Below are 13318 nucleotides of genomic sequence, written 5' to 3' on the forward strand. Positions count from 1 at the left end.
TTTCCAAAGTCAGGTCTAGTTGTTTGTTTATGTTGGTTAAACCTTCAATGACCAGCTTTGCCTAAAGATGTCCTCATTTGTAAATGCAATGACACACATATGCTGTACAGTATATAACAATGGCACTTTTGTAACGTGTTGAATCACACGACACACTCCTAGTAGCTCTGACACACCTTATATCAATCATTTATTCTGTCAAAATAGAGCTAGTCAAGCAGTGGAAAAGATTTTGATTTGGATCTATGTTGTGAAGTAATGGCCAGAAGAATGAATTAACTTCTCAACAGCAATCTCACAGGGAAGTGAGATTGAATGTCAAAAATGACATTGTTGGATTGTTACTTCCAGAATCTGAATGACTTTGACACTTGACTTGAACAAAATTGATTAAGTAAATTTTAGTGCAGTCTCTGTGACTTTTCACCACCAAAACCTATGATTTGAGTCAAATCTAATGTTTTTAAATCTAAAGAAATGAATAATACTATGTTAATGAGATTATGACAGATGACAGTAGAGAGGGACAGACGACCCAAAAGTCCAGTTGCAGCCGGAGGCATAAAACACATAAAAAGAAGCTGATTAGAAGGCAGTGACACAATGTGTGCTGTTTTATTTGATAAGTGAAAAACTGTGCAACATATCATCATAAGTGAAATGCTTTCCACAACCTTTTTAGATAAAAAAAAAAAAATGCAGATGAGAATGATGCGTCTTTCCTTCCTGCCCTCTCTCTCTATCACTGCCCTCATCTTGCAAGTGACCCCCAGGCTGAAAGGCTGTTATTATTATCATTAGCAGTAGTCGTATGGTCTTCTTTGTTATGCTGTGATTTAAATTGAGATCAGTTTTTTCAACATTCTATGCTGACATTGTAATACGACAAACACATCACAACCGATGCAGAACTCATTCATCTTCTAACGCTTTACCCTGGACATGAGGGTTGAGAGTGGCACTGGTGCCAATCCCAGCTGACATAGGGTGAAAGGCGAGGGAACACTTTAGACAGTTTGCCAATCCATCGGAGGGCCACATAGAGACAACAACCATCCACTCTCACGGTCAATTTAGAGTGTCCAATCCACCAAATCTTCATGTTTTTGGACTGTGGGACGCACACACGGTGAAGAACATGCAAACTCCATGCAGAAAGACCCTTGTTCGGAACAGGTCGAAAACCCAGGGCGCCTTTCTGCAAGGGCAGGAGTGCTAACCAATACACCAACCATGTGGCCCCTTTCTAAACCTATAACTTATACAACTGTTAAAGATCTGCTCCTGGTCTCTCTCTCTCTCTCTTTCCTTTTCTCATGCCCCTCTCTATCTCCCACCTCTCCTGTGTCCCCCTTTTTTTCCTTTCACCCCAACCTGTCAGGGCAGATTCTGCACATGTCTGATTCTGGTTCTGTCAGAGATTTATTTTTGTTAAAAGGGAGTTCTTTCTGTCCACTAGTGCCTAGTGTTTGCTCATTGTGTGAACTGATGGGTTTCTCCTTTCCATAATATTGTTGAGATAATGTGCAGTATGGTGTGATTTGGTGCTATACAAGTAAAACTGAATTGATTTATTATAAGCTCACATTCCCCACCAATTCAATAGTTTTAAAGCTTACAGAAGAAAGAAGCCAACTTTGCTGAGCACAATACAGTGATTTTACTTCATGTTTCCGCGTTTCTGCATGCATCTGGAGGTGTTGTATGAAGGACACTCATACATACACACAACAGGGGAAAACCATAACTGGTTGATAAGCACTCACACAGAATAATATTGACAGTTGACTGAAGTTGTTGGAGGATTCTGACATAAGCTTTGAAGCATGAGGCTTTCAGACCTCTGGGGTCGCTGTGATTGACACTCTCCCAAACAAGTGGGACAAAGAAAGTCACAAGACACTTGATACAAACAAACCCCTTATTAAAACAAACACACACGAGAGAGTGAAGGACAACAGGACGACGGTGGCAGTCGCTCCAACTCTCTGATCTGATCAGAGCAGGAGGTCGGTGATTGAGGGCAGCAGCTCGGCTAACTCTGACCCGATGTTGGTGATCTGAGTGACGGGGTTGCCACGGAGATCAAGGCGCTTCAGCTTGGGGCAGGAGGCCAGTGGCTTGAGATCTGCCACTGTAGAAATTTCTGAGCATTTGAGTTAATGAAAAAGACTTCCTGTGAGCCGGGGTGAATAACGTTGGGAGGAATGAATGGAGGGAGATATGACTCACATATTCCAAACATGAGTGTCAAAGTAAGATCCTCATGTCAAATGTGGCACTGAGATATAAATGAATAACACTGAATACAATATAATGAAAGCCTAAAGAGAGATGAAACACACACACACACTGAAACAGTAACTTAAGTGTCATTTAAAAAAAGCAACAAAACAATAAATAAATCTAAGATAACTTGAACTTAACCTCGGTGTCAAAATCCATTAATTCCTGGAGGAGTCAGCATTGATGATGCGTCTCCCTCACTATTAATTATGCCGCTTGCTCTGTGAAATTACAGTGATAATTTTGTTGACTCCGTCTATAAAATCTCAGATAAAAACAAATTATTCATGCATTCTGGTGGTTATTTGCTGCAATTTTCTAGCCTCTGTAAACACCATCCTTGTGTGTGCCGTTTCTTTTACATTGCACATCTTACACTGTCAAGTGCTATCACTCTCCAGGGGATGTTTTGCAGTAATTAGTCTTGCACACTCTGAGCTGATTCACACATTTCTTGAGTCACTAGTTCACTGAGAGGATTATAGGGACATTTTATACACTCTGCGACAAACATCCATCCATCCATGTAGACAATAAAGCAAATACAATGACTACAATAAGATATTTTGTCCAAATAACATTTAAGACAAATCTTAATAAATGCGTTGTGAACACTTAAGGGTATTACAAAATTGTTGTTGAATGTTTTCCCCCTTCAATTTCAATCCACGGCTCCTTAATCTAAATGATTAATGACAGTGTAAGTGTGTTTTATTCCAAACAGGGACGTTTTGCTGCAACTGTCAAACAGAGTAAATGTGGCGCCTGTAGCTGTGCCGGCAGTGAGTGCATGAGTGTGATTTTTATGTTAAAACCCACAATTAGATGTTAAAATCTATCTTAAATGACCTGACATGTATTGCAATAATTGTTGCTATTGACTGATTTGAGAATTCTTATTGTACCAACTTTTTTTTAAGTCATATTACCCAGCCCTACATCCATCCATTCATTCATCACTTTGAGGATCACAGAGGGAGCTGAAGCCAATTGAAAAAATAAAACCTTGGCTTAAGGATACTGTTATTCTTCAATAGGACTTCCTCCAGTTTTGGAAGACGATACAGTCCCTCTACATTTTCTATGGAGTTGTTATCAGCCTCCAAGACCTGCAAGCAAAAATAAGTCATTTTAATTGCAGACGGAAAAAAAAACGTAATCACTACATATTTTTCCTGCCGTTATCAAGAAAAAGTAGGACACACATGTAAGTGAGACAATTGGATTTAAAAAGCAGCTTTATCACCTCTAGGCACTGCAACATAGCAAACTGAGGAGGCAGCCGCTGCAGCTGATTAGAAGACAGATTGATATGGGTGACCAATAAGAGCTGGTCCAGGTGGCATAAAGTTGTCAGGTTCTGTAACAAATGAAAGAAAAACCAGGATGAATGAACTGAATGAACTCTATAGCAGATTTAAGATGGGAAAGTGAGACATCTTGTCATGATTCCAACCTTGTCAGAAATACTGAAGACGCGCACTTCAGCATACTCCATTTTCATGATGGTGTTTTCTATCATAAACTTGCTACACAAATCACTGTAATATGCAGAGCGCATTGAATCCACTTCCTGGGGGAGAGAACGACAGAATTCAGTTGCCGAGCCTTTTATTCCTTTCTGTACCGCAGCCAAATATAGAGCTGGTACTCACTCGAAGTGTTTTGAAGTGATCGAGAGTCTCCTTTTCATATCCCAGAGGATCTAGCGCCCTCATCAGGAGGATAATAGTCAGTAAGCACCCTGCCAAAGCAATGAAGACGGTTCAGTTGCAACTCGAAAACACCATCATCAATAACAAATTACATAATTTTACATTTCTCTGTGACGATGTAGCGACTTTAAGAGAGCTTACATTTATTGAGTGGCTCCATTTCTTGAAGCTGATTGCATGTCTGGAGCTCTGACTGTAACACGGAGGTTTTCTCCACAGAGAGTTCACTCCTATGGATAAAGAGCAATTGTCAGAAACTACTCCTTTAAAACAAACAAAGAAGAAACCATAGAACACAGTGCTATTTATTGGGTCAAAAAAGTACCTGAAAAGTTCCTGATCTGTAGCAGAATCCCGACAATAACTCTCAGCTCGACCTGAGAACGATAAATGAATGAAGCTTTAAAAACACTTTAGGGAAATACACATATATTTGACATGCCATAAACACCATGTATGTCACCTGTGTAAAGAGCACAGTCTTTGTGAGTGGGTTTTTCAGTCCAATGCACGGTCAGGTTGTGCTCATTAGTGATGTCGCTTATCGTTCCATGAGGCAAGTCACAAATCTGAGTGTTACGATTTAAGGATTTAACTCAAAGAGGATCCTCAGAGGTGAAAAACGTTTCATTTTCAACAAACAATCCACCTATCCAGCAACTTATGTTAATTTACTTCAAATTATGAATGAATATCATAATGAGAAATGTGAATGAAAATCACCATGTGATAAAGCTGAAGAACAAATATTCTCAGCTATTTTTTTAAATCGAGTCATTCATTCATTCATTTTTTTTACTTTTTTACATTAGTTTTCTTCCAACAAAAGGAAAGTGTTGTCAATGATATCCAGTATACAGCAGCTCTCCCGCTGCGGGGACTTCTGCAAAAAAGAACATGTGGTAACACTGATCAAAGTTTTGTGAGGAAAACTCCTTCTCTTGAGAGCATCAGTCAACACTGAAGCAATAGTTCAGGCTTTTTGAAGTGTGGTCGTATGAGGTACTTTCATATAGTCAGAGCTTCCTGAGCTGTGTGTGCCCCCCTACTGGCCCACTGAACCTGGAACCAACATAAGACAGGCTCAGTGAACACAAGGCTGCCAGCAGGGACACAAGGAAAAAGGTTTTAGCCACTTAAAGAAAGGCTCAACTAATAAATCTAATCGAATCTACTCTACACCCGCTTGAGTCTTTGATACTTTAAGAATAAGCTTGCCACTTTATCTCGCTGTTACACAGCCTTTTCAAACTGGAAACTTAATCATTTAAACTGCCTCCTGATCCAAAGTACTTAGAGAAAATCAGTGTTGTTATGGGGATACAGGAGCTGCTGGTCTGCTGCTGCCTTGTTTGCTAAATTTGTGTCATTTAGGTAAATTTGAACAAAAGACTGCAAACACAAAAGTACACACAACTGAACCTCTGGTGGAAGCAGCAGTGGACCACAACTTCTGTATGCAGTGATGCTAGAATTAACAGAAAACATTTCATTGGCTGAGCCCAGCGACTGAAGCATCCTTGTTTACCCACTGGCAGCCATGTTTTCAGTGACTATAAGCTTCCTTGTCTCAAACAGCACTGACTATGTTTCAGTGCTTGATACAAGCTGAATACAAATCTGAACTATGATTAACACAAAGGCAAAGGATACCCAGACGGGGCAGAATTTGAAACGTGGGTGGACACTCCTCCACTCCACCTTCTGAGGCTGACCGTCCAGGACCAGCAGCAGGCCAATTGTCTGCGCCTGTCACACAAAAGGCAGGAAGAAAAGTTGTTGAGTGACAGTGGGGTATCGCATGGATACCAGTTTTTAAAAACTCTTCACATAGAGAACACACTGTAAGATCGTTTTTGTAATTTTCTCCTCAAATTCTTACACTTTTTACACTAACAAGAACAAAGCCATGAGGTATAAATGAGTCTTTTGGTGCTTCGGCCTGACTGTGAAGTGACCATGATATGAAAACTAGAGGTGATACATGTTTTTAAATGCCCTTGTGGCACTTCAACAGCATAAATCACTAGGAATGTATGCTGGCAAGTGAGACAGTGTTGGTCAAATATTTTCAAACACATTTGAATCCCAATAGGAAACCACTATCCAGTCTCTGGGCACAGAGCGAACAAAAATTATCAGTGAATGGATGATGATTGAACCTAATTGCTCATCATCACCACCCCTAATACTGCCACACTGAGCAGCTGATGGTGTGAGAAGATTTTTCAGGAATATGCTGAGTTTCTGTTTGGCGATAAACCAAAGTCATAAAATGTTAAAAAAAAAAAAAATGTTTTAGTAAACTGACCCAGAGGCACGATTATGACTTTATGGCAGAAGAGAAAAATGACAAAGATGTCGTACAGATGACCTTCTCATGACTTGCAGAATAAGTCTGTAGCACTTGTACGTTTGTTCCTCCTAAATCACGAGTACATCACGTGACTTTCCAAGGAACTTATCATACAACTGTTTCTTGTATGAGGCCTAATGTTACATCTAACTTGTTGAGCATCATTTTGGCCAAATCATTTCATATTTCACAACCTATTTTCTTACAGAAAAGGTCATTGACTGTGTTCTTGCTCTACATCTATATACCTATAATCTATCGTCTGTTCTGTGGTGCATTACAGGAATTACTTAGTTTAGTATACAGAGGTACCCACAGTGACACACAATGTAATATGTGTCAAGTTGTTAATGTTTTAATGTCACTGTGTTGAGGGATCATCAGTGTTCTAGAATGTGGCACCAGCCTGACTAAGTAAGAATAAAAAAACAAACAAACAAAAAAAACACTCACATTAACAGGCCTGGAAAAGGCAACCGCTACTCTCTCGTCTTCCCGGCTAATGAACACACAGCTGATCATCTCATCCCGTTCCGCTGTGTAAGAGATAAAAAACCTGTTAGATAACTTAATCAAGTTTAGGAAATACAGTATTTTGCTAGTACAGGACAATGTGGTATGTACTTTCATCCATATTCTTAAATAAAATACAAAAACGTGGTCATACCTCGACCTAGCAACCAGCGATAGTAGAACCAAGCACTCTGGTCGTTGGGGTCGGTGAAGAAAGCATTTTGTACAAGCTCATATTCTGACAGAAAATGGATATAGTAAGTAGTTGAATGTGGACATTTTTTTGTTGACAACAGAAAGAGGTATTTACCTTTGAGTAGCTGCTCTTCACAGACACGATGGGACTGAGTTTGCGGAGAAGGTGGAGGGGAGGTTTGTGGAGCCTTGAGGCATGGTGACGGCGCCTCAGGAGACTCCGGGTGGAGAAGTGGCAGCAGGGTGCTGCGGTAGTGCCAGCTGGAGTAGTTGGAGAAGTTGGAGCCAATAAGTCGATCGGTGAACTCCAGCTCCTGATCCACAGGCACACCAGACATCTTCACAACCAGACGGCGATAATCCCAACAATGGACTTGTTTAAAAAAGGAGAATACGGTACAACAGAGCATCAGTAATGAAAAGAAATGGATCAGGGATGTACCATATAGTGACCTGCAAAGCCAGTCAAATTTTCACATTTTGTCATGTTGTAGCTTTATGCTAAAATCTATCTAAAGAGTATACCTCATCAATCTGTTCTTCATACCCCACAACATTTAGTTTGAGCACCCTTAGGAGTGAGTATATTTTACAGTCTTCTGGGGTATGATGTTAACAAAAGCTGTCATGGCTATTGCAATTCCACAATAACATTGTGTTGTCATGACCACCCAAAAGAAAAGAAATCGGATGTGCCATCAAGGGAAAAGATGATAGTCCCCGAGCACAGTGGATCACCCACAGTGTAAAGCATATCCTTCACTGCGGCACGGTACGTATGCGATAAGTTATACTAAGTGCTCAGACGTCAGATGTGATACTGCGCTGTCGTGTCTGTCACATTTTTTTCTCTCCCCCTGCCCCACAGCTATAGCTTAACAGGTGATAAAAGTGGGAAGACAGGGAGGGGATACTAAAAGATAATGTTTTGCATTAACATTTAGGCGTGTCATTTAGGCTGCACATATCTAGGCGAGCGAGCAGCAACCAAACAACAGCACAACAGGGATAATGTCATAGCTGTATAAATGGTTTGACAGAGTTGTGTGGTGAGGAAAAAAAAACACAGCGACAGCCCTTAAAATGTGACAAAAGTAAGGGCCCACACTTTCTGAGTGCACTGTATCTGGATTACGTGTCTATGTTTTCTTGCTTTTTCCCCTTTTCTGCCCTATTACTCACAATTGCGGTCGTCCACACTCAGACAGAGATCACACAGGCTCAGCTCTCTGGCCCAATCGGGTCGAGGCAATCGCGCAGAGACCCAACATCTGTGGTGCCAGCAGCCATAAGACTTTGGATTCGCCTTCAGGCAAGACTCCAAAAATGACAGCTCTGCTTCGTACAGCTTCTGCACTTCATCCTCATCCCTGGATGGAACATTGAGGAACAGTAAATATTATTCTCATGTCAAACAAACCCATTTACACAGCAAAAAGCAGTGTCATTCAAAATTGTTAAAACTTTACTTCACAGTTTCTTGGTGCATCAGTATCTCTCTTCTGTAATTCCACAAGGTCGCAAAGTCAGGATTGGAAGAAAGCAGCTGCTGAGTGAGCTGTAGAGCCTCATCATCCAAAACACCATTCTTCCTCTGTCATCCAGGAGAGAGTGTGAGGGAAATAAAAAGCAGACGTCAAGCAGACATTGGAAAAAAGTACATATATCCTATACCTATATCAATGTTAACTACACCAACAACAAACCAGTATTTGAGTATGACTTGCTGAAAAATAAAAAAAATCCCAACCAGACCTAAAATCTTTGTGACAAACCTTATCGAAACATGCATCTCGTACAGCAACGTATATCTTCAGTTTCTTCTCTCGCTCCTTTCTTTTCTCCTCCTCTTGCTGGGCAGTAGATTTAATCTTTAGACGTCCGTGCTGTTAAAAAAAAAGGGAAAAGAATGTCAGATACGGAAAGTAATTACTTAATTGAATCTTCCAGGTCTCACCAGCTCCCAAGCTTCTAAAAATTGAAAATATATCTATTATTATTAAGTATTATACTTGATGACTCTTTTAAATATCATGTTTAGCAATTAGTAAAAAAAAAAAATGTGATTGAGACCAGATAGCCATTATTCTGTTTGTGTTGGATTATGGTGATATTGTTTGAACGTTTCATCCCAGTGTTTACACCTGCTGGACACTGAGGTTCATCATAAATTTTAAAGCCCTTACACATCAACGCATTTAAATTCCAGGGCTGGACGGTCACATTTACTGAATGTATTGGTCTCTAAATTCACTGACATTTAGAGACGAATATATTTTATTAAAGCGGTGGAAATTATGCCCTTCACTTCCATGATTTCTACTTTGCTCCTTCTGATTGAAATCATTTGACCAGCTGACTCTTGAGAGAGATAGAAATAGAGCTGCTCTCATTTTCTCTGAATAACTTCAAGTCATGCAAATCTGGTTGTGGATGTTTCAACTGTTTGATCACTGAATGGTGACAATTTTATGCCTATTTTGATATTAGCAGATTATGTACTTTGTATGTAATTTTACAATAATTTGTTGTGTGTTGTTTGTAACCAGTCATACCCAGAACTGAACCAGGTCCCAGAGGGGGTTCAGTTTTATAATGTTATAGCCCCCTCTGTTCGAGCTTCAACTTTAATAGAAATAATACATACTCAGTGTTGCATATTATAGGCCCAAGGTAATATGTTGCCAAGAGAATTTCACATGTGCTTTGACCATGTTAACATCGGCCTCTTTAAAGAATACAGTGGGGCTGCAACAAACGATTATTTTCATAATTGATGAATCTGTTGATTATTTTGTCGATTAATCAAGTACTTGTTTGATCCGTAAAATGTCTGATGTTCATCAGTTTCTCAAACCTGAAAATGATTGATATTCACTATGAAGAAGCTGAAAAATCTGAAAATGTGTTTTAGTTCTTTAAAAACTGCTTAATCAATTACCAGAATATTTGATGATTATCTTAGTAAACGAGTAATTGTTTCAGCCATAGAATACTGCACTTTGTTAATACTGCATTGAGCATGTTTGCTCCATTGTAGGTTAAAATTAAGAAAGCCAGTATGGAGTCGGTAATTTTCATGCTTTACTGTGAGATGCATGAATTAATCTGCCGACTGAATAACTGAATGAATGTTGTATGTTATGCTGCAGTCAAACTCCAGGCTTAGAACTGTGCATCCACAATCATGCATGTGGACACATTAATATGATTTCCTTTTGCAATCCTTGTATTCCTGTCTGTTTTTATAATCATCTGAATATTAATATGAATATACTGAAGTATACATTGCGTTATATATATGCCCATATTTGGAAACAATACGAGTAAATGATGAAGTTCTTACCATTCTTTCTCTTTGTGAAGGAAACTTCTTTCTCCAAAAGTCTGTTTATGTTGGCAGATGAATGATGGGATTCAGAATTAGGCCTAGTGACGTTCACACGACACAGATGCACAGACAGACAGACATTTAAGTTCACGAAAGTTAACACAAAACAGGTCACTTTTGTGAGTTCATAATCAACACACCTGCATTCAGCCTTCAGATAAATGAAGACATGGCACAGAAAAGCCCCAAAGTAGAAGTTTTATCCCCATTGTCAACAAGCAGAATAGGGCTGGGGTCATTTACAATGCGTCCAAAACAGTACAGAATAACAACAACCCCGCGATAAAAACACAGATAACACACTGAACGCAGCGCTTTCTTAGTGTCGAACACTTACCTGGTTTTTAAACTGTCTCTGTGTGTTTGTCTCTGAGAGCTGAATAAACATGTGTCACTATCATCTATTGCTAACGACAATTGTATATTTCCCCTTACTTCCGGGTCGTGAAACATACGTCACCACGCGTCAGCTGCTGCATCCTGGCACTCGCGATGTTTTGTCGCCATCTAGTGGACATAAATAAACTTGCGTCCCATAACTCAGTACCATGGATTTATTATCTTTTTCTTATGATGTTATTTCTTTTATGCAAGTGCATGATGAGATACATAAGCATTTATTTAATGCAAGGATTAAATATTATTGTGCTCATATCAAGAAAATAAACACATATTATGAAAAAATGCATGCCGAAACAAGCACTGCTGTTGCCCAATGTGCTGTGCACAAAAAGCACAAAAATAATTGATTCAAAATACTATAAAAAACAAATGAAGATTAGTAAGAATCATAGAATCAACACAACAAAAATAAATGGAAACATATACAATACTCACTTTAATTAATAAGAGGCTTCAATTCTATAATGTTTTAAGTTATTTGGAGGAGAATTGTTTACTGATTATGGATATTTATTGTAAGATGATGATTCTGTATTTATCAGAAGTCTGAGGTCTAAAGTTTTACCTTGAGTTCAAAACATTAGTACTGAAAGAAAAAAGAAAAAAAAACTCTGTTTATAATAGAATATTTTGTGTGTGCAGTTCTTTTCTCTTTTGGAACTATGTGGGATATTTTGCTAACACACAGATGATTTACCGGAGGTGTGTTGTTTTTGCACTCCATAACAGTACAAGCAATTGTCTGTTTCAATGTTGTGATTCATACAGGAAGTCTCAATGCATGTCTATAAACAGGAGGTTACTTGTGTTGTGTTTACCCTACTTTGTCCTCCCTGGTGTCTATTTACCGTGTGTGGAGTGTGGAAACACCTCTAACAAATACATTTACTTGCAAGACGCTGAATGACTCTGAACTAAACTGTACCTCTGAGGATTCTTTTTTTCATTTTCAGCCTTGACTTGACTTTTCTTCAGTCTCGCTTGTTACTCATTCTCTTCCTTCATGCAGTCGTGTCAAACACAGGGGAGCGTTTGTTTTGACCTGAAGTGTCAGCAAAAGTTATTTCAGTTTTACCCACAAAACCCCACATGGCCAACAACAGTGCTGTTCATTTCCTGTCTTGTTGTTTTTGATTTCCAAGATGCTGTTTTAGGTGGGAATCAAAAAGAAAAAATAATCTTTATAAATTGCGGAATTAACTAAATGAATAAGGCTGTTTTCATTTCATTTCATTTGTTTAATACAAGATGTTATATCTTATTTGTCATATTTCACGTTCTCCTATTACTTTTATTCTTGTTATTAAACACCAGTTCTCAGTGGTGGAAATTAATGAATTGCATGTACTCACGTTAATGTAATTGAGAAAGTTATTCTTAAAATTTGTAATTTTACTTTGACTTGGGAGTACTGTACTACATTTTAAATCCTGTTACTGAGTAACAAAATGTTGGCCTGAATTTAAATTAAAAAATAAATATGTACATATATATACATATACATATGTATATATATATATATATATATATATATATAAATACACACATACATATATATATATATATATATATATATATATATACATATACAGAAGTTGCCATTCTCACTTTCGCTGGCACATCTCCCTCCATCCAGAATCTGACCTGCAGCAGCTGCAGCATCATCTGCTCTTTCTTCCCAAAGAGCAAGAAAATAAAGAGTGAAATTCTGTGACACAACTTCTTTGGCTGGAAAAAAATACATTTTGTGAGTACAAAGACGAGAGAAAATAGAATCTGTCAGGTCTGCGGCTTCACATGACTGACACAAGAGGACGATAACTTTTGCTTGTGCCATCCATCAGAGCTATTTTTGTCAAAGTTATTTTTAACTTGTGATACGTGTTCTAAATAACAACAGGGATGTTGATGAGACTAAAACCTGAAACATTTTTAGAACGACCCTGAACCACTCAAAAAATATTTTGAGGCAGATAAAAGAAGCAAGGAGGAAAAAAAGATGCAACAAATGAGCTGAGAACGACTCGTGACCTCCTCCTGTCACTAATGCTGGGTGATTGATGATAGAAAATGATGGAGCAGTTAAAAGACTTTTATGTAGTGCAACACAGTGGGTTATTAAATATATTCATAATTGTTTAAAGGTTAGCTCTACTTTGTGGTAGCAGTAAAAGAAGCTTATAACATTATAACATGAATAGATGTTACTATAGACTAAAGTTTTGGTGTCAACACATTAAAATACTGTACCTCACAAATCTATTGTTTTGAATTCTATACATCAGAATTACTGCTGCGGTGGATATTGTGACACCTGATAATTCAGTCTGTGTCTCCATAACTGGCTTGCATTAATATTATGTGAAGTACATTTATAATCAAATGTTTCATGCAGTTCATTGTTGCAAGAATAAGTGGATTTTCTTCTTGTCGCTGTGATGATGCACTAAACAACATACT

The 13318-nt window shown here is 38.5% G+C and overlaps 1 protein-coding gene across 2 annotated transcripts; it reads right to left on the minus strand.

The window, feature by feature from the left end:
* Positions 1 to 585: 585 nt before the first annotated feature.
* rabggta (Rab geranylgeranyltransferase subunit alpha) lies at positions 586 to 10906 on the minus strand. 2 transcript variants are annotated; one of them, XM_058639395.1, is made up of 17 exons: positions 10794 to 10906; positions 10412 to 10494; positions 8841 to 8951; positions 8535 to 8659; positions 8248 to 8435; positions 7181 to 7438; positions 7025 to 7108; positions 6811 to 6893; positions 5655 to 5750; positions 4465 to 4570; positions 4327 to 4378; positions 4143 to 4231; positions 3942 to 4030; positions 3743 to 3859; positions 3533 to 3646; positions 3308 to 3395; positions 586 to 2146 (listed from the first exon to the last, which is right to left on the minus strand). In XM_058639395.1, exons 2-17 carry the CDS (start codon positions 10412 to 10414, stop codon positions 1998 to 2000), a joined length of 1752 nt encoding a protein of 583 aa, XP_058495378.1. In that variant the 5' UTR covers positions 10415 to 10494; positions 10794 to 10906; the 3' UTR covers positions 586 to 1997. The 2 variants fall into 2 exon arrangements, with proteins under 2 accessions (XP_058495378.1, XP_058495379.1); XM_058639396.1 differs by having other exon boundaries at positions 10412 to 10452; positions 10794 to 10898.
* Positions 10907 to 13318: the final 2412 nt, after the last annotated feature.

This window comes from Solea solea, chromosome 9 (genome assembly GCF_958295425.1).
Source record: "Solea solea chromosome 9, fSolSol10.1, whole genome shotgun sequence".
Taxonomy (NCBI): Eukaryota; Metazoa; Chordata; class Actinopteri; order Pleuronectiformes; family Soleidae; genus Solea; species Solea solea.

Excerpts from the sequence above, each read along its gene's own strand:
- rabggta (XM_058639395.1), bottom strand. Across the intron at positions 4,571-5,654 it reads TCAAATTCTGCCCCGTCTGG|ATTTGTGACTTGCCTCATGG; the intron begins GTATCCTTTGCC and ends CGTAACACTCAG. Across the intron at positions 3,860-3,941 it reads ATCACTTCAAAACACTTCGA|GAAGTGGATTCAATGCGCTC; the intron begins GTGAGTACCAGC and ends TCTCTCCCCCAG.